Source organism: Sus scrofa, chromosome 9 (genome assembly GCF_054392235.1).
Source record: "Sus scrofa isolate SSC_HxYL_T2T_F1_AM1 chromosome 9, Sscrofa_HxYL_maternal_Yorkshire_Landrace_v2.0, whole genome shotgun sequence".
In the NCBI taxonomy this organism is placed as follows: Eukaryota; Metazoa; Chordata; class Mammalia; order Artiodactyla; family Suidae; genus Sus; species Sus scrofa.
Genome location: NC_139391.1, coordinates 43001468 through 43022195, shown reverse-complemented (window position 1 = coordinate 43022195; position 20728 = coordinate 43001468). Strand labels below are relative to the sequence as shown.

The 20728-nt window shown below is 38.9% G+C and overlaps 1 protein-coding gene across 17 annotated transcripts in view; it reads left to right on the top strand.

Moving 5' to 3' along the window:
- Positions 1–20728, top strand: part of CADM1 (cell adhesion molecule 1) — a 340231-nt gene that overhangs the window by 85803 nt on the left and 233700 nt on the right. For 5 of the 17 annotated variants that reach the window (XM_084976138.1, XM_084976136.1, XM_084976128.1 and 2 more), the window contains exon 2: positions 19660–19744. The exons of the other annotated variants lie outside the window; for them this stretch is intronic. In XM_084976138.1, the coding sequence (XP_084832264.1) occupies positions 19675–19744 (70 nt within the window). In that variant the 5' untranslated portion in view covers positions 19660–19674. The remainder of the gene's footprint in view (positions 1–19659; positions 19745–20728) is intronic. 17 annotated transcript variants of the gene reach the window in all.

Below are 20728 nucleotides of genomic sequence, written 5' to 3'. Positions count from 1 at the left end.
GGAGTAGGGAAGCAGTGGGAAATTAACTGATAAGTGTGTGGCAAATGACCTAGACAAGGATCCAAGCAAGAATGACTTGTTCCAAGAAGCCATGTAAGACAATTTAGGAAGATGCACTTTTCTTTGGCCCCCATCCTACAGCAGCGTTGAATCAGGTAAATGAAACTGCTTTGGCTTGGCTTACCATCAGTAAGCCAAGAAGAACATGGCATGGGTCATTAAGATTTACAGCTGAAATGTAAATAATTCAGGACTCACAAACAATAATTAAAAAGCTAACTGTGGTACTGCTTGGAGTCAGGTCCTCTGGGCCTCCTTTGAGGGGCAACCTCCCCTGTTTTGGCTGGAGACCTGTCCATCTGGGTACAGATGATTGTAAGCTTTTTAATGACCTTTTCTAATGCTGGTGAATGTGTCTTTGGACACCATCGTAACCAATGGATGAGGAGGGTGGAAACAGCAGGATGGTGGCAGCTGAGGAATTAAATGTCCTGAATTTGTTAGACATCTGCAGAAACATGCAATTTGTTGGGCAGGAAATTGTAAACAAAACAGACTGAGTCAATTATCAATACACCTGTGACACTCCAGGATGCCAGCTCTAGTAGTATAATGGCAACTTTCAAAGTCCATACCCCCTGCCACAACCTGTTGAATATTCCGGAGGAGTGCCAGGGCTATTGGATGCTTCCTTTGCCCAGGGGACCAGAGCCTGGCTGACAGCTTTCAACCAGCAGAGAAAGAGGAAGAGGAGGGGCGGTTCACTGTCGTGAGGAAGTCAACTCCAAAGTCTCTGCTGTTTGTCTGTCTCGTTCTTTGTGTGGTGATCCTGTGTGACATGTTAGTGTATGCCCCTTGTTCTACATCCTGAGTCAGTGGTGCTGCACTGGTTGTGTGCTTCAGAGGAGCTTAAGGAACTTAAAAAGTACACTTCCTGCTTAGGGCCTTCTCCCTGGAGCTTCTAGTTCACTAGTTGTGGTAGGGACCGTGGACAGGTGCATTTCTTTTTAAAAGATCCCTAAGTGATTCTGATATGCACACCAGTTGAGAATGGTGAGTGTCTCCTGAGTGTCTCCAAGGAAACAGGATGAGCATGTGAGGTTTTGGACCAGGTCCTGGGAAGCCTTAAACTGAATTCATTGATCAAGAAATCAACTCACTATTCAGATAAATGGCCTTCAGAGCTAGGGCACAATTGAGATGAAAGTGGCTAAGGACAAAAAATGTGTCCCCTTGCCTAATCTTTATAGAAAGTCAAGGGACTGACTTTGGACTTGGCTGGAAGCCACTTCCTGATTCTAGCATCTGTTCCCAGCTCTGGATCCTTCCATCTAAGGTCCATTCTGGTGTCGTGTTCACCCAGTTAAACTAATCAGATTACTGACTCTCAGGGGCTCATTTTCAGGTTCATGGTCAGAGATTTCTTAATTCTCTAGAGGATTCAGTTAATTTCCTGCTTTAAAAGACCAGATGGGGTATTGGCTTTATGAACGTGAAAACATGGGTTTCATTAACTGGGACATTTTTGCAACCTGGAAATCTCTGATAATTGTACTTTTAATAATTATTGCTTGAGTTAAAAAATTAAAAATAATATGTTTATGGTGTTTCTTAAAGCCAGCATTCTTTTATTGATTTATTTATTTTTTTGGTCTTTTGTCTTTTTAGGGCCGCAGCCGTGTGGCATATGGAGGTTCCCAGGCTAGGGGTCCAGTTGGAGCTACAGCTGCCAGCCTACGCCAGAGCCACAGCAGCATGGGATCTGAGCCACATCTGTGACCTACACCACAGCTCATGGCAACGCCAGATCCTTAACCCACTGAGCGAGGCCAGGGATCAAACCTGCAACCTCACAGTTCCCAGTTGGATTTGTTTCCGCTGCGCCCCACGATGGGAACTCCCAGTGTTCTTTTGTAAAAATAAATTTTATTGGAGTATTTTATTGGAGTGTTGACTTACAAAGTTGGGTTAGTTTCAGGTGTACAACAAAGTATATCAGTTATACATATATCCATTCCTTTTCAGATTCTTTTCCCATATAGGTTATTACACAGTAGTGAACCCACAACCTCATGGTTCCTAGTTGGATTTGTTTCTGCTGAGAACTCCTGTTTTTTTTTTTTTTAATTTTTTTATTTTTATTAGGTTCCACATGTTACTGATCTCCTATGATATTTGTCTTTCTGTGTCTGACCTAACTTCATTTAGTATGATAATTTCTAGGTCCATCCATCTTGCTGTAGATGCCATTATTTCATTCTTTTTTATGGCTGAGTAATATTCCACGGGCAGCATTCTTTTGCCTTATATTGGGATTGGGGAAGAAAGAAGGCAAAGGGGACCAGTATTTTTTAAAATTACTGGAGTGTTTGAGAGTGTGTGTGAAAGACGAAACACGATTGTGAGACAGGGTGGTTTGGAGATCAAAATAAAGGAGCAGTCTATGTTAGAAAAGGCACATGGTTGGAAATTCTTTAGGAACTGGAGAAAAGTGAAAGGTATGTGATTGTGATGGTATAAGGATGGAATGAAATGAGAAGGGGATTCTAAGGATAATAACTTCCAAGGTGTTTGGGAAGTATAATCTGCTGTCAGTAGCCGACCATAGACCATAGAACCCCATTTTGCTTTGTGTTAATACATTTACATTTTCACCCCTTATTGATCCTGTCTCTTGCCTTCAAAAGAACCTTCGCTGCACATTCATTTATAGGACCCAGTTAGCAGTGCAGTCTCCGTCCTTCCCTTCTGTAATATGTGTATTCTAAATTATGATTTAATGCATTCCTGAATCTTTTATCGTTAGTAGATTATGATGTTGTATAGTTTATGTAAATATTTGTCTTGAGGTGCTTTAGGTACTTGCTCCTGTAAAGTCTCACATTTGAATTGTTTTATTGCAGTCACTCTGTTTAAATTAAGCCCTAATCTCTTCAATCCTATTGTCAAGGCCTCACTCTTGGCCGGGGTTTAATGGAGATCGAATTTGGTTGGTTGCTTAATGTGGTATGTTTAATTTAATTTTTCAGGTAGTGATAAACAGTGGGGTTTGGGCTATAGGCTCTTTGACATTAATATGTATAAACTCTGATCTCGAGTATGGAGCAATTTAAAGTGTTTCACTGAATGCAATTTGCAGCAGGATTTTTTTAAAAGTATAATACAGAGTAATATTTCTGGCTCAGATTCTGCTGAAGCAAACCCCCAATGGCCCATGCTTTCCTGAGGCTAATATAATTTTTTTGGAGGCCTGGAAGGGTAGTAGTTTGATATTTATCTCTCAGGTCTCATGTACTGAAGGAATTTTCTAAATATAGCCATCTTGGCGGTAAATAGATCACGTGACGCGCGACCCGTAGAACAGTGGACTGTCCCTTCTTGTTAAGGCTAATCATACAAACCACTTGTGTGTTCCATTCCCCTTTATACCCTCGGGCTGTTCTTCAAGAAGTGTCCTTTTTTTTTGTGCATTATCAAAATATACAGAGCATAACCACTGAGCCACCGGTGACCTTCACATTCCAGAATGGGTAAGGCAAATGTTTTTTCTCTTAGTGTCTTCATCAAATCTTCCTTTGTTGAGGAAAGACTCGTTTTTATTTGTGACGGCCAGGAGAGGAGGGCGAGCTAGTTTTTCTTCCTGTCAAATTGAATTCCTTTACTACTCATCAGTATTGCTTCTTATCCACTTCTGCATAAGGTGTCAAAGAGTCAGAGTCACATGACTTGAGGTAGATAAGTATAAACTCAGCATCTTTTCACCGCAGGTGTCCCCAGCTTTAAGCAGACCTGGTATGTTAACGTTTGAATTATTTCTATCAGGCATGATGTCGTTACTTTAGCACAGTAATGAATTACTTCACCACAAGTTTCCTATAAACATGGAGCTCCCTTAGTCATATATTGCATGATTCAATTAAAAATGTTTTGATTTGCATTTAACTTTGCAGGAACTGGCTGTCAAGGTGATATAACAGTTTAATGAGCTATGGGGGGAAATTGTGTAGTCTCCAGCCAGACAGTTTTCAAGTGAGTTGAAGTCTGTTTTTCCCAGGATGGTTAAAGAAAGATGTGTATTGGCCCACATTTTCCCTGGAATGTTTTTCCCTCTTCTGTGTTTCTATAAACATATCTACACTTAAATATTGAATTATTTAAAAATTTCTGTTTATAGTTAATACATGTTCATCTCAAAAGCCACTCAGTTCACTGCAACTGCTTTTGCTATATTGTTTTAGAAACTTTTCTCTCTTCTCATTTCTACATTAAATTGAATGCCCTGTGGCTGATAAGATTAGGTCCAAACAATAATTATTTGAAGAGTTTGAAAAAGCTGGAAGAATGTACAGAACATTTTCTAATTTTGTTTCTTTACTAGCTGGTCACGTCTTATTGCCTGCTTCGTTTTTAGACTGTGAGTACAAAATCAATGTGTGTGTGTGTGTGTGTGTGTGTGTGTGTGTGTGTGTGTGTGTGTTTGTGTGTGTGTCTGTGTCTATGATCCTTGCAGTTAACCAGCATGAAGGGGGTCAGTGGCCACTGTCTCTGATAGTAGACCCAACAAGTTAGCACTGTGGTTATGTATCGAATCTGAGAATAAGCCATCTAGGTTTGTATAGGACAGAATACTAGGATACCTGAACATGAGATGAATTTAAATAGCGTGGTGTGCTTTATCTGTGGTTGTTGGTTCTGTCTCTGCTGCTTAAATACTGATAAGGAGAGTCTACAAGAATACTAGATGTGATTTGTGTACTTGAGTTTACTGTTAGCCAGCAGATTTATTCCTTCCTTGTTTACAATCTGAGCAGTTCACTTCATATCAGGCTTTAGTGATTCTGATGGGCAAAAATAGAAATATATTGTTTCATATTTTTTTCCCTCTGGAGATTTAATACAGGAAAGCTGCGGACAATTGGCCAAAGATGCAACGCTTTGAATATGATTCCTGCTTTTCACAAAAATGTGTCTTTGATTATCTTTTCATAAATGCATGACCTGGAGCTAAAATTTTCTGTCAGTGCCTTCAGTGGAGTTGTATATTAATGGTTTGACTTGGCATTATCAGCGGAAGAGCCATGCCACTACAGTATTTAAACCTCATGCCAGCCATGGCACGTGGCACAGTCAATAGTAATGAATTGAAGGTAGGCACGAGCCCCATGTTGCTTTGTCACTATAGTTGGTGTACTGGGGACTCCTTTTCCAAGGACACAAAAGGAGTAGGAGGAACCAAGTACAGTGAAGTGGATGTAAGGCCTTTCAACTCTGAGATCACTTGGGCTTAATCTTTCTTTCATGCAGCTTCTTTCAGGAAGCCGACCCTGATTATACTAGTTGTTAGGAGCTCCATTGTTTCTTGTTTTCACAGCTCTGATGTTATCAATACTTATTTGCCTTGTATACTGGTTTTTAAAAGGAAAACATTCTCTTATAAGTGTGAAAACTCACAACTCAAACAGACTTATTTTTTAAAATTTTTTATTATAGTTAATTTACAGTGTTGTGTCAATTTCTGCTGCACAGCAAAGTGACCCAGTCTCACACACACACACACACATATATATATATATACATTCTTTTTCTCATATTATCTTCCATCATGTTCTATCACAAGTGATTGGATATAGTTCCCTGTGCTATACAGCAGGACCTCATTGCTTATCCATTCCAAGTGTAATAGTTTGCATCTACTCAGCCTAAACTCCCAGTCCATTCCCCTTCCCCCGCCCCCACCTTGGCAACCATAAGACTGTTCTCTATGACTGTGAGTCTGTTTCTGTTTTGTAGATAGATTCATTTGTGCCATATTTTAGATTCCACATATAAGTGATACCATATGATATTTGTCTTTCTCTTTCTTACTTCACTTAGTATGAGAATCTGCAGTTGTACCCATGTTGCTGCAAATGGCATTGTTTTCATTTTTTTTAATGGCTGAGTGGTATTCCATTGTGTATATGTACCACATCTTCTTAATCTGTTCATCTGTCGATAGACATTTAGGTGCTTTCCACGTCTTGGCTATTGTGAATAGTGCTGCTATGAACACACAGGGTCCATAAATCTTGAATTGTAGTTTTGTCTGCATATATGTCCAGGAGTGGGATTGCTGGATCACATAGAGTTCTATGTTTAGTGTTCTGAGGGATGTCTGTAATTTTTTCCATAGTGGTTGTACCAGTTGACATTCCCACCAACAGTGTAGGAGAGTTTCCTTTTCTCCACATCCTCTCCAGCATTTTTTACTTGTAAACTTATTAATGATGGCCATTCTGACTGGTATGATGTGATGTGATGACTCATGTGAGCTGGTACCTCATTGTAGTTTTGATTTGCATTTCTCTGATAGTTAGTGATGTTGAGCATTTTTTCATGTGCCTACTGGCTGTCTTTATGTTTTCTTTGGAGAAATGTCTGTTTAGGTCTTCTGCCCATTTTTCAATTGGGCTGTTTGTTTTTCTGCTGCTGAGTTATATGAGTTGTTTGTATATTTTGGAGGTTAAGCCCTTGGTGGCTGCATCGTCTGCAACTATTTTCTCCTATTCCGTAGGTTGTTAAGCAGACTTTTAAAAGCGGATATTTTGTTTGTTTTTGGTTTCTTCCCTCAGCATCTAAGGTATGCAACTGAAAGTCAATCAATATGTAATATATGAGTGATAAATGCCTGGTGAAATTGACTATCAACTCATGGTAATGGTGGTGGAGTGTTAAGCATACCAACCTTTCGTTAGTGTCTTGTAGATTAAAAACTGCTCTCACATGCTCAATCTCATTTTATCTCCCTAATAGCACCATGAGTTAGGGGATGTTCTATTTTTCAGGTGTGCAAACTGAAAGGCTAAGGGATTTTTCTAGACTCACTGCAGCTCTTGTGCAGTTGGACAGGGATTAGAAGCCAGTTTTTCCGATTCAAAACTCTTCCCTCATTGGACTGCTCTTCTAGAAGGTATGCTAGTTCTCCTTCATCCAAATTTGAAGTTGTGAGTTCCTGTTAAAGTGCACATTTCTCGCGTACAGGAGATCCTCCTTATTAGAGGATAATTGTTGCCTGGAAAAGGTCATTGTAGTGAATTCACTTAAAGTAAGTATCAGAATTTCATAGTAAATAGAGATGAAGGGATTTGATTGAACTTTATCACAGAAAGTGAACCTAAAAATGAGGAATATTATTTTATCTTATATTTAGCAACATTTAAACATTTAAGCTATATTTGCATCTCTGTAATTCTTAGAATGGCAAAGATCAAGTGCTGATTGTTTTTGCTGTGCAGTTTTTCTGATGAGGTTGGATGACTGAATATCCTCCCCGTCTCCAAGTGCTTAGCCTATTTTTCATCTTTGCCAACTTTCCCTCCTGGTTGTTCATTGGGTCCAACTTCGCCAGATGCTCTTTGATTGGTTAGTGATTTCCCTTGTAATTCAAGCAGTCTTATTGCTTTCATTGACTCCATGAAATTCTGCATCTTTGATAAGAGCTACAGTTTTAATGTTGTGGGCTGTTGTCTTTGTATATGCATTGCAGAATCTTTCAGAGATCAATAAAGCATATTCTGTGATAGAGGCAGGCTGTAGTGTTAGTAGGGTAGGAATTAATTTTATAGCAATTGGTATGTTTTTTATGTTAGATGACTTTTCCTTGCTTGCTAACAACTATGGGGGCTGAAATGATTAATATTAAGATAACTGAACTAATAAATATATTATGCAATTAAGTATCATTAAAATGCCCTTCTTTACATAACAGAAATGTTGGGTGTTTTCTTTTTCTATTCCCGAATCACATACTTTCATGGAAATAAAAGTCCAAAAATAAGCAAATGGTTCTTGAAGAGGACTTCATTTTAATGCAGCATTGCTTAATGAGCTAACAATCATATGCTGTGTGTGTATAGTATTTGTATAAAGAGTGAATCCTTTTGAGTATAGTGTAATGAGAGTGGTGGCAGATACTGCCTTGGGATTAACTTTAGCCCAGTAGAGCCAGGCTTCCTGGGATCCTAAGTTATGCAGTCTTCCTGGGCCATGGTTTCCTTGTCTGGAGAATGGAGATAGGTACAGTATCTTCATCCTAGTGCTGTTTCAAGACTGGAATGAATTAATATTTGCCAAGTGTCTAGAACAGTGCCTGGTACATAGTAAGCATGCAATAAACTTTAGCATCTATGATTTAACTTTTATTTTAATTTGTTATTAAGAATGTTATGTTTCTGCAGTAAGAGGAACCCTGAAAAAAGCTGGCTTGAGGTAGACCGAGAATGTTGGTCTATCTTTTGTTTTGTTGTCCAGAAAGTAATAATCTCATAAACATTCATGAAAGAAGAAAGTATGACTTTTGGGCCATTATTGATTTAATATATATTGAATGACATAGGAGAGCTCAGAATACTTGTGAGCAAACATTTTGAAATCTTCCAAACATTTACATGTGTAAATGTTACCTTTTCTCAACTCCCCTCCCATGGGTAAATAAACCAGGCATTTCTTTAGGTTTTTACCAAGAAACTTTAGCGTGCCTAATTTAATGGCTGAAGGAAGTGGTAGTTTTTAATTTCTTTTCTTATGTGTAAACACAGTGAAAATTCAATGAGAATTTATCTTTCGGTTGATTACTTTCTTTGAGTTTTAGGAGTGATGGTGACAGATGAACAGTAATTGAGGTGTGAATAAAATTTTGGAAAAAGATAAATGGTATTATTTCTTGTGGAAAATATTGCTTTCTTCCATCACGGTGCCTGGCTATTTATTAGCCATTTTTAATGGGTAAGGGCTCTTGCTGCTTGTAAAATAGCTGTAGTTTTGAATTGGCTCAGGATATGTTAATGGTAAATAATGATGTAGAAGTAGAGACCTCACTCATTGGTGTCCTGAATGACAGACAGGACAAGGCAAATCTCAGCAACAAGATTTTGCGTCTCTTTCTCCACAAAGATAATGACTCATAGGAGGCTGTGCCACTGATGAGCTGACTGCCTCCCTGGTCCTCTACTTAAGCATCCGTTGGGAGACTCTTGTTCTTCCTCATAAAGACATGAAATCATGAATCACTTTTCAAAAGCAGATTCAGTACAATTTTTTTAAATACTGAAGTTTGCTTCATAAAGCTGTTTATAAGAGCAGATGCAGTATTCGTTTTTTAAAATTGCTTCGGTTCGCTTCATATAGCTATTTTATACTTTCTCACATCAACTTGATTTAGTTGTGAGCAAAAAAAAAAAAAAAAAAACAAAAAAACAAAAAACCACATATATTGCTAAAAGTGAAACCAGGATAGTTCCAAGTTTTACATTAAAAAAAACCTTGACATCTATCATTTTAGAGTTTTGTAAACATTTTTGGTTTTAGTCTAATAAGGAAGTGTTTATAAAAATTCGACAACAATTAGAATGGAGAGACCTCGTTATAGTCCTAAGTTATTGAGTTCAGAGTGTCTGTAGCATTTTAATTGACTCTGTATTTGTTATTATCAAACTTTATTTCCCTTTGGAGAAATGAAACTGCAAAAACTTTGGAAGTTCCAGTTTGCCTATGAGGGTATATAAAATTACATACTAAGGATGACCCATGATTAACTTTGGTTTGGGGAAATTCTTCTCAATAGGATTTCTACTGTTTCCCACTTTCTTTGACCATGCTTTTTAAAATTGTTTATTTGAAGGGTGAAATTAAGTCAGAGACGGCATGAGGTCACCAATGGATAGATTTGTTTTGCTGTTTAAATAGCACATGGCAAGTTGGAGCCAGGTTCTCTTAATTCTTAGCATACCCCACTTTTTATTAAGTTTAAAAATGTAAGCATTTCCTATCATTCCATAACTAAATATAGTAATGAAATTTTATCTGAAGTCAGGAACATTATCCAAATCTGATTTGATGTGTGTAGGACACTGAACATTCATTGAGTGGTACAGATTGTGTTAAATGGGCCTGAAATAATGTTCAGGAAAGAGAATCACTTTCTATTCTTCTTGACACAAACAGTTTGTCACAGATATGCATTCCTATCCCTATCTTGTTAGTGTAGTCGTTATATTTTTCATTACAAGTCTTATGCAAATAATTCTAGTTTTCCTTGATTAGGTTTACATGGCTACATGGCAATTACAGACTAGGTGTTATTAATATGTGTGATTAAACCTGTAATTAATATGTGTAGTTGTGTAGTGAGAGGTATCCTGTGCTGGGCTCTATGCTGATTTATTGCATGGGTGCTGCATGCACACAGACAGGGTTAGGATTTTATGCTCAACATTGGCTCCCGCTGTAAATCTGCAGGGGTTTGTCATCAGGGTATATGCTTTTTCATTTGAGTGCACGAGAAGCATGTTTATGGTCGTGGGAGCAACTGGATTTTGATTGTCTTTTCCTGTGACTATGTCAGACATTCTACCCGGGGACCCCACAGCAGAAAGGTCTGATGGGATGTGATGGTCCTTTGTGAGTGTAGGAACATTGTGCTCTGCTTTAGCCAAACTTGGGGACTTGGGGATGTACAGACTTTGCATTTTCTTTTCTTCTTTGTATTTTCTTAAATTTTACTTTAGTTGATTAATTAAATATGTTAAGCCCCATGTGAAAGTTATCTCTCTTTTTTTGGTGTAGTACAATTTTTCATTTTTTTAAAGGCTTTAATGATGTATAGTTGATTCACAAGGTTGGGATAATTTCTGCTATACAACAAAGGGTTTCCGTTATATGGGTACACACATCTATTCTCTTTCAGATTCTTTCCCCACATAGATTACCACAGAATATTGGGTAGAGTTCTCTGTGCTATACAGTGGGTCCCCGTTGGCCAATCATTCGGTATACCTCAGTGTGCATAAGCCAGTCCCAAAACCCCAATCCATCCCTACCCCCCACCTGTCCCCTTTGGTAACTATAAGTTTTTCAAAAAAGTTATCTTTTATTTATTCATGTATTTATTTTTCGCCATCAGATGTGTTAGCAGGTGGAAAACCATCAATGTTTTTTGTCTTTTTTTTTTTTTTTCATTGTGCTAGGCCATTAAGGTAATGAGACTTAAAGATCAAGACTCACAGAGGGCTCTAGATATACTTGTGTTTCCTCTGAAAAGGATAAGTATCTGGTAGAGTCCACATAATAAGCTGGGTTTATGATGTTTTGCTTTGCAGGAAAAAAGTCAGTTGCAGTGGGTAGAGACTATGGCCTACTGTCTGATAGATCAGGTACCCAGATAACATGAATTTCAAATCGCTATGAATTTCAAATAGTCATCGTCATCCTTATTAAGTATTTAAACTTATCTTTTAATTAAATATCTTCCATATCCTATATGTTTGGTTACTTTCCCTCTTAGCTGAATTACCCCCTTTGAAGCATCTAAGAGCGCCTTTCTGCTTTAATTATGCCCATCTGCGCCCATGTCATTGTCACCACACATTTTTTTGAAGCTCTGTAAACAGGCATAGGGTACCCCGTTTCCTTCTTAGCATTTATTCTATTGCTCTTTCTTCATCTGCACACCCCCCCCTTCTTGACTGTATATTTCTTTTTCTTAGAGAGGAATTCTGAATTAAGCTACACCAAGAAAAGAAAAATGGCAAAGAGACAGCATACAAAGGACTAAAGGGGAAAAGAATCAAGTGAGATTAGAAATCTTTTGGATATGAGGGAGTAACAGGGTAACTGAGGTTGATTTGGGGACACATCCTTTCCTCACTTAATTATGCTGGACAGAGAGAGACATTATCAGATTGATGCTAAGGCACATAGTTTGTAAGAGGCAGAAAATGGTAATTGAAGGCATCTTACGCATGGCGTCTTAGTGAGCAAAGTGGTCCAGGTCGTAGCCGATTGGACTCTGCTCAAAACCTGGTGTGGAATGTTGTTCTCACAATTTTGGTCAGAATGTGGGAGGTCGGCCCAAGGGCTCCATAACTACCAGCATATAATTTTGATTTGAGTGCTTAAGTAGATATGCTTTCCTGAAAAAACATGAGCATTAACGGTTGACTTGCATTCGTAGCCAGCATGTTTCCAAGGGGGACCTGGGAACAGATGTGTTGTCTGCTCTGAATGCATTGGGATCCATCCATGTTTTGCTTACAGACCCCCTCTGTCTGGTGCACTCTGCCCTCTAAAAGCTTCCTGAATTGCTTTGTAAACAAGGCAGCTACTACAGCTGCAACTGTTGGATTTGGACTTGCTCCAGCTTGAAATTTATCCCTGCCCTAATGCTACATATCTGGGAGCAGGCAAAGTGGATTTTTTTTTTTTTTTTAAAGCATGCGGATGCATTCCCAGAGGAGGATTGTGTTAAGGGTAAAGAAGCTGAGATTCCTTAAAACCACACGCTTTCTCCGTGGGGTTTATGTTGACTTTGCCTCTTGGCCACTGGGTCAGATTTCAGCCCCTCTCCTTTCCTCTTCTTTGGTACTTAATGGGTCCATTGCTTCATTAAAAAACCCACCCTTCATGAAATACCCATCCTGTATCTTGGTGGGCCCCTTTGGGTTCAAGAGGACTTTATGTCACTCCTTGTGTGAATGAAGATTGTTTTTTCAAGATTCCTTTCTTTAATATGCTAATGTTTAGCAAGGAAAGAAGAGAGAGAGGAAACAAATTAAAAACCAAAAAAAAAAGGATTTCTTAAGAAATCTTGTTCGGGGATTAGCCCTACCTGGCAGTTGCTCCAGTGACCATATATTGCGGGGATTTCAGGATTTCACGTTTCCTTTGTATATGAAGAGGTGTAGCGACAACGTCTCCTTTGAGCACCGAAACGCTTGTATTGCAGAAATTGAAGTTTAGTTTTGCTTTATTATATTCTTGGCTTGTTGATGAGTTTTCCATTTAAGCTCTTTCTTTGTCCTGCCTCATCCAGCTTTTGAAGTCTTCTGCTCAGGTGGACTCCTTTATGCCCTCTCAGTAGATCAGGTTTGTTTGTTTTTTTAAGTGTGTCGTTCACCTCTTCATATACTTTATAACTGCCTGGGCTCCTTTTTTTGACCTCTTTGAACTGATGATGTGCGACACTGCGCTTCTAGAGTTCGCATGTGCCACTGTCTGCTTTTGGTTTGTTTCATATTATGGGATTAGAACGAAACTCTATTTCATTTTAGGAGCAGCAGAAAGCACACGATCTTGAAGTTCCTGCCAATATTCTCTTCTTGGAACGATTTCAAAATGTAACTTTTCCGTGTGGAATAAATCTTTCTGGCCAGCACCTCCCCTGCCCCTGGCTTCTGTGTGACAAAATGAGGTTGATTTCCTTTCGTGCAGGATTCTGGTTATTTAGAAGCCCTTCCACGTAAGCGTGATGGTCTCAGCTAATTTTCTTGGATGGAGTTGATTTTGTATCCGTGCTAGAAGGAGGAGCTACAGAGGACCTTTGTGATGCACGAAGGCAGAGTAAAGGAAAGGAGGATGAAATGAGATCTCCCAGGATTACGTTGGGAGTGTATCTTCTCCATGTCCTGTCATTTCAGTTCACGGACCAGCGCAGTGGTGAACTTCCCCACTGCTCTTGGCCACTCCTCATCTTAGAAGAGTCTGGCCTGCTGGGTGGGATGGAAATCCAGGACTTCATTGATTTATTCCTTTTGGTTTCAGTCCCAGAGCTTGCGCTGTGTAGTGATTTCAGCTGACCAGGGACAGCCAACTAGCTGTAGTGGTAAGAAATGAGCTATTGTGCTGGGAGAAAATTTGTTGTTTGAGGAACTCAAATTGACACTTTTTTTTTTTTTTTAGGCAGAGGGAAGTTCAGCCATTGGACTGGTGTTTTTATTTTTTTAAGAGGGACATCATTGCTTAGTTCTATTCCCAATATTCACATGTAAAGAGAAGAAACAGAGTGGCTTTTGTTTCAGCTGTTGCCAACATCAACATTTACCACCACCTTCTTCAAGTTTTTTAAAGGACTGTTTGACTGAAAATTTGCTTAGGGCTGAAACTTGTCATTCAATGTCTGAGCCCACAGGCAAATTATTCCCCCTCCTGCCTTTAGAGCAAGGAGAACACTTAAGAAATTTGATAGTTAAGGGGCTTATTTGCCATTTAAAATTGTTTATCCTTCTTAGTATACAAGAACTAAAACCCGGGTTTAGACAACAGCTCGTTATTTCCAAGTGAACCTTGAAATAAAAGTCATCCTCTTGGCATGGGCTTTGGAAATATTTATGATGTTGATCATCAGATTGTTGGGTGCATAACTAGTTGTTTTAGCAGCACTTATCATGAATGCTTTGGCCTTTTTGCACTGAGATGCTGTTGGCTCACTCTCTGTACCTGTGCTTTGGTTCTTTTTCCTTAATGGTGGTGGTGAATTTTCATTGAACTGTCTAGTGGCTCAACTTGAAAGACAGTGAGCTAGAGTTAGGAAACCATATAGAGCTAATTTTTTTTTTTTCCATGGATGAAATTAACATGTGAGAGAAATGATCCCTAGCCTCATTGTTAGGTAGCGTTATTAACCCATAGAGCACACAGTCTTGGAAAAGTGCAGCAATCAAATAGGTGAATGGGGTCTTTTTAGCCTTCACTCCAACCTTGGCAGCACTTCTTAACTCTCGAGTGTGTTGACCTTCCAGCTGCTGGATCATTATAGTTGCTCGAGAAAGTCAGTAGCAATAGCATGTAATACTTAGTGTGATATGGAAAACTGCCTCTCTCCTGTATATACTCTATGCTAGATTATTAAATTTTTATCATGCTTCCTCAACCATGTGGTATTTCACAATTATTTATTAACTTTTCAGCATACAAGTCGCACATAGTATATAACCTGACATTCATTATGGAAAATGCAATTTTATTTGGTTATTTAATCTGCACTAAAGGCATTGTAAATGAGCTGATTTTTTTAAAAAATCAAGTTTTTTTTTTTTAAAACATCTTAGCATCCAGAATATATTCTGGAGTCTAGCATTCTCCAAAGGGATTTGGTTGAATTTTTTTCTGAAAAGAAATCCTTAAGAAAGCAACTGAATATATGAATAATGAGGAAAGAAGTATTTGGGTACTTTTAAGGAAATAAAAGGCAGTCTTATTTTTAGAATATTGGGTCTAAAGATACTCTGTATGTTTTTATACCGATATAAAAATCAAGAAAAAGGAAATACCTTAAAGAAAAAACTGCAAAAACCCATCAAAGTTAAGCAAAATCCAACTGAAGAATAATTGAATAATAAAGGCCCATACATTATTATGCATATTCTTTTTGAAGTTACATATTTTGCATTTATAGAAAAGCTTATGGAAATAGTATAGGAAATACTTAATGTGTGCACACCTAGCTTTGTTGTATCTTAATACTTTGCCACGTGTGCAAACTCTTTTTTACATTTTCCTTTCTGTTACCTCATTCCCCATCCTCTTTCCCAGGGTTAAACTGTAACCCTGAATTTAGTGTTTACCGCTCCCATTATCTGTTTTAGTCATTTGCCTATGAACATGTATCCAAATATAGTAGGCAGTATTTTTGCATGTTTAAAAATCATTATTTAAAAATAATGATATATGAAGTTCTCATCGTGGCTCAGTGGTTAACAAACCCGACTAGTATCCATGAGGATTCGGGTTCAGTCCCTGGCCTTGCTCAGTGGATTAAGGATCCGGTGTTGCTGTGAATTGTGGTGTAGGTTGCAGACATGGCTCGGATCTGGTGTGGCTGTGGGTGTGGCGTAGGCCGGCAGCTACAGCTCGGATTCAACCCCTAACTTGGGAACATCCATATACTACGGGTGCAGCTTTAAAAAGACAAAAGACAAAGAATAAATAAATAAATAAATAAATAAATAAATAAAGTGATATAAATTCAGTCATGCTGCCGTATTCTGAAATTTGCTTTTTCCCTCCACCCTTTGTATGTGAGATTTATTCATATTGATGCACGTGGCTCTCATTTGTTTATTCTCACTGCCATAGGTTGTTCCATTTTGTGACTATACCACTACTTATTTTTTGATTCACCTTTGACTCCTCCCCAGTGATAGGATGAATGTTCTTGTATGGAGCACCCTGTATGCATCTTGTGCTTGTGAGCACCTGTGGGAACTTCTCTAGGCTGCTACCCGGAAGCGGAGTTCCCTGGGACACCCCAGCTCCCCTAGATAAGTCTGTGCTCCCCAATGCGATCCTGCTCACTGGTCCTCTCACAGGTGCTGTGTGGGAGGTCCTGTTGCTCCCCATCTTCTCCATCTCTGATAGGGCCAGCCAATACAATTTTTGTCAATTTTATTATTATTATTTTTTTTCGGGGCCGCAAGGTGTGGCATATGGAGGTTGCCAGGCTAGGGGTCGAATTGGAGCAATAGCTGCCAGCCTTCGCCGCAGCCACAGCAACGTGGGATCTGAGCTGTGGCAAAGCCATATCCTCAAGGCAAAGCCATATCCTTAACCCACTGAGCAACGCCAGGTATCGAACCCTCATCCTCATGGATACTAGTCACATTCCTTTCCCCTGAGCCACAATGGGAACTCACAATTTTTGTCAACTTGATGGCAGTTAAAACACCTCTCGCTGGTTTAATCTGCATTTTCCTGACTCCTGAGGTTGAATACCATTTCATATTTATTGGCCTTTTGGGTTTTCTCTTCTGTCAGTTACCTTATCAGATCTTTTCTGTTTTTCTATTGGCTTGTCTTGTCTTTCTGTTTGATATGTAGAAATTCTTTATGTTCTGAATACTAATCCATCCTTGGTTATATGCATTTCAAGTGTGTGGCTGGCCTTTTTACTTCCTTTATGCTCTCTTTTGTTGCACAGAAGTTTAACTTTCATGTAGGCAAACTCAAGGTCATGAAAATGCGCTCTTTTTTTTTTTTTCTAAGAGTTGCAGAATTGTGTTTTTCCTTTCAGTTAACTAATCAGAAATTTTTGTGTATGGCATGAAGGTGGGATCTCGGTTTAGTTTTTTCCATGTGGATGTCTGAATATCTCAGGGCTGTTTTCTTCTAAAAGCTTTTCTTTCTTTTTTTTAAGAAATGCTTTTATTTTTTAATTTTTTTGAAAACAATTCTAACATAAAAAATAATTCAGACTTGCAAAATGTTGCAAGACTCATACAAATAGTCCCCATAGACCTTTCCTTCAGGTTCCCCAATTATTAACCTCTTCTATAACCACCATCAGCTAAGGGGGTTAGCCCCATTTTCCCACAAATTCACTGTGTTTCCCGTGGCCGTCTTAGCATTCATTCTTGCTTGTGGTGTTTGCCAAATGTTCTTCTATTTCCATAATTCTTTCTACAGTTATTTATTGGGATTGCGTCAGCACTATTTATTTATTTATTTATTGAGGTATGGTTGATTTACAATGTTGTGATAGTTTGGGGTGTACAGCACAGTGATTTAGTCATACATAATTGTGTGTGTGTGTGTGTGTGTGTGTACTCTTTTTCTGATTCGTTTCCCATACTACTACAAAATGTTTTTTTTTGTGTGTGTGTCTTTTAGTCTTTATAGGGCCGCACCCAGCATATGGAGGTTCCCAGGCTAGGGGTTTAATCATCGGAAGTACAGCTGATGGCCTCTGCCACAGCCACAGCAATGCACAGGATCCTTAATCCACTGAGTGGGGCCAGGGATCGAACCCACAACCTCATGGTTCCTAGTCGGATTTGTTTTCGCTGCATCATGACGGGAACTCCACAAAATGTTGAGTATAGTTCCTGTGCTATACAGTAGATCCTTGTTGGTTATTTCTTGTGTATACAGGACTGTGTATTTGTTAATCGAACCTCCTATTTTGAAGACTCCATTTTTTTCTTCACTGTCCTTTTGCGTCTATACTGATTTAGAAACCTACATCTCTGCTGGAATCTTCCAAGTCCCCTTCTTCATCTGCCTTCTCACCAGCTGTATACGAAGGTGCTGTTACCTCAGTCTCACAGGCAAAATATGTTGTCAAACTTTTGGATTTTTGCCAATCTGAATAGTGAAAAATGAATGCATGTCTCTTCTTAGGAGTCACGTTGAGCATATGTTCATAGGTTTGGGGCCATTCTCACTTATTTTTCCATGTACTCATATCTTTTGCATTCATTTCTGGCGGCATGTAAGACTTTTCTCTTAGATTTTTTTTAGGAGCTCTTTGTATGTGAGGGATATTATCTCTTTGTGATAAGTTGCAAATATTTTTTTTCAAGTATGTGATTTTTCTTTTAAGTGGCATTTTTTTGCTATGCAAAATAATTTCATTTTTAAATACATTTTTATGTATCCAAGTATGTTAATCTTTTATTTATTTATTTCTATTGACGTATGGTTGATCTACAGCACTATATTAGTTTCAGGTATACAGCACAGTGATTCAGTATTTTTATACTCTATTATTTTGGGAGCTGCCTTTTCTCTCAGTTTATAATGGAGTCCATTCAAGTTTTCTTTCTTAATAATTGTGTGATTTTATTTTTAAATTTAGATCTGTGCTTCATTTGTAACGTATTCTAATGTGTAAGGTGAGATATGCATATAATTAATTTTTTCCAGTGGCTATACAGTTATCCGAACACCATTTATTAAAAAGTTCATTTTTTTCCTCCATTGATTTGAGATGATACCTTATAAAATTACTAATTTTCCATGTGTACTGGTTATACTGGGTCAGTTTCTGAACATTTTGTTTTATTCCATTGGTCTCTTTACTTAATGCAACAAAACCATGCTATTTTACTTATAGAAGCTTTTTAATGCTATGCTATCTCTAAGTCTAGCCCTAACCCCGCCCCAACATACAGCACAGACAGACACACACACGTTTTTCTTTCTCAGGTTTTCCTGGTAGTTCTTTGTTTGATTTGTCTTTTTAGGGCCACATCCGTGGCATATGGAGGTTCCCAGGCCAGAGGTTGAAGCGGAGCTGACGGCCTGCACCACAGCCATAGCCATGCAGGATCTGAGCTGTGTGTTCTAGGCCCACCATAGCTCACAGCAATGCTGGATCCTTAACCCACTGAGTGAGGCCAGGGACTGAATCTCCATCCTCATGGATACCAGTCAGATTCGTTTCCACTGAGCCACGATGGGAACTCCTAATTTGTTTGTTTTTAATTTATTTAAATTTTGAATTTTATTACCCACAGGTCTTGCTGGCCTCTAAATAGTTGTAATTTTTTTTTGCTATTTCCAGAGACTTTTTTTGCCATCTAGTGCTGAGCAGTTTTTTATGTGTCATTTTTGCTTAAACAGAATGTGCCTTTTCTATTTGCTGGGTGTAGCTTTTGTACATATAATGTGCACATTTTTACGAATGTAAAGTTCATGTGGAGGTCTGAGCGATTTGAAGCACATTTAAGCTTCAGGAATATCCTTACCTGAGTCTCCTGTGAGATGTCAGTTGTGGAGTCAGTGGATGGACCGCAGGAGGGCCGTGAACCCACTGAGGCTGCGTGAAAGAGATGCCTCTATGTCATTTTCTGGAGAGAGCCCTCATTAGTTTCTTAAAATCTTCTGTTCATCTCAAAAAAAAAGATGGTTCTAAGTTAAGGTGAATGGAATTTAAATATTCAGTGGGGAAGAATGAGAGCTGGCCTTGAAAAATTGAGAGATAGGAACAACTAGCTCTTCTTGTCCTCTTGTGCTCAGCATGCATTGATTATAAAATGAAAGTGTATCTTCATATGCCTGTTGATCAGATTTCTCGGAGATCAGTGCCTACGTTTATACTGACAGTGTTTTCTCTTTTCTTTCTTTTAGGTAAGTGGCAGTCTCATGCCTGGATGCGTCAGCTTCAGAATGGGTGGCAGTCTGAGGCTCTGTCGTCCGTCTCGATGCCGTGGTAGTAAGTTACGGTTGGCGCGTGTGCTCTGCCCTGGTGTGGGCAAGGGGGTTGCCTTGCCAAAGGAACTGGATCGTTTCCTATTAAGTCCTTTGCCTCTTACATGTTTTATGTGTTTGTTAAGAGCTCTTTGTACATGGAGTCTCTGAGAGTACACCAAAGAATTAAAAAGCCAGGGCTCCCGCTTTCAAGAAAACTAGATTTTAGTAAGGATATGGCAGAAAGAACTTGGGATTTGGAATTGTATTGGGTTTGAATTCCACTCTCCCAGTTCTAATTGTTGGATATCTTTTTCTTCCTCAATTTCTTCATTGGTTAAATGGGTGTCATGCTATGTGCTGCAGCAGGTTTCTGGGGGGTTAACTGTGCTTAGCACACTGTTCCAGTGTGTAGATTTGTCTTTCACTTCTTCTTCTTGACCCCAGCTCTTTATCCAGCATCTCAGAAAGAAATAGCAAGTTCTAGAAAGCAAGAAAATAGACATCAGCTGTCCGCCTCTTATCTCAAGTGTCTTTGGCCGAGATTCCAGGAATCTTGGAGACCAGGCACCAAAGCATTTTGCGAAGGAATCTGTAGTGGGTCTAAAAAGGCGCTTTCCAAAGCAGCAAACATCCCCTTGAACTTCATGTCACAGTAAAAAGGCTTAGTGAAGGGTGGCTAGGTGTTGGTTCTCAAGTGGCCTTAGTCAAAGCCCTGAAAATATGTTAGAACATCATGTTGGGAAAATATTCCTTTGTTTAATCTAAAGTGGAATTCAAACAAATGGCTAAAGAATGTAAGCTGAGGTCTTTTGATCTCATGTGATTCTTTAAATAATTGTCTCAGTGTTGTGTTCAGAATTATCTAGCTATCTGTCTTCATAAACAGGAGAGCGATATTCACTGAGAAGGGGACGTGTACGTGGTCTGCTTTGGAAAGTGGAAGGGAACTGTGCCTGTGCTGGGAACAGGCAAATCAGACAAGGCCAAGGGAAATGCAACAGGCAAA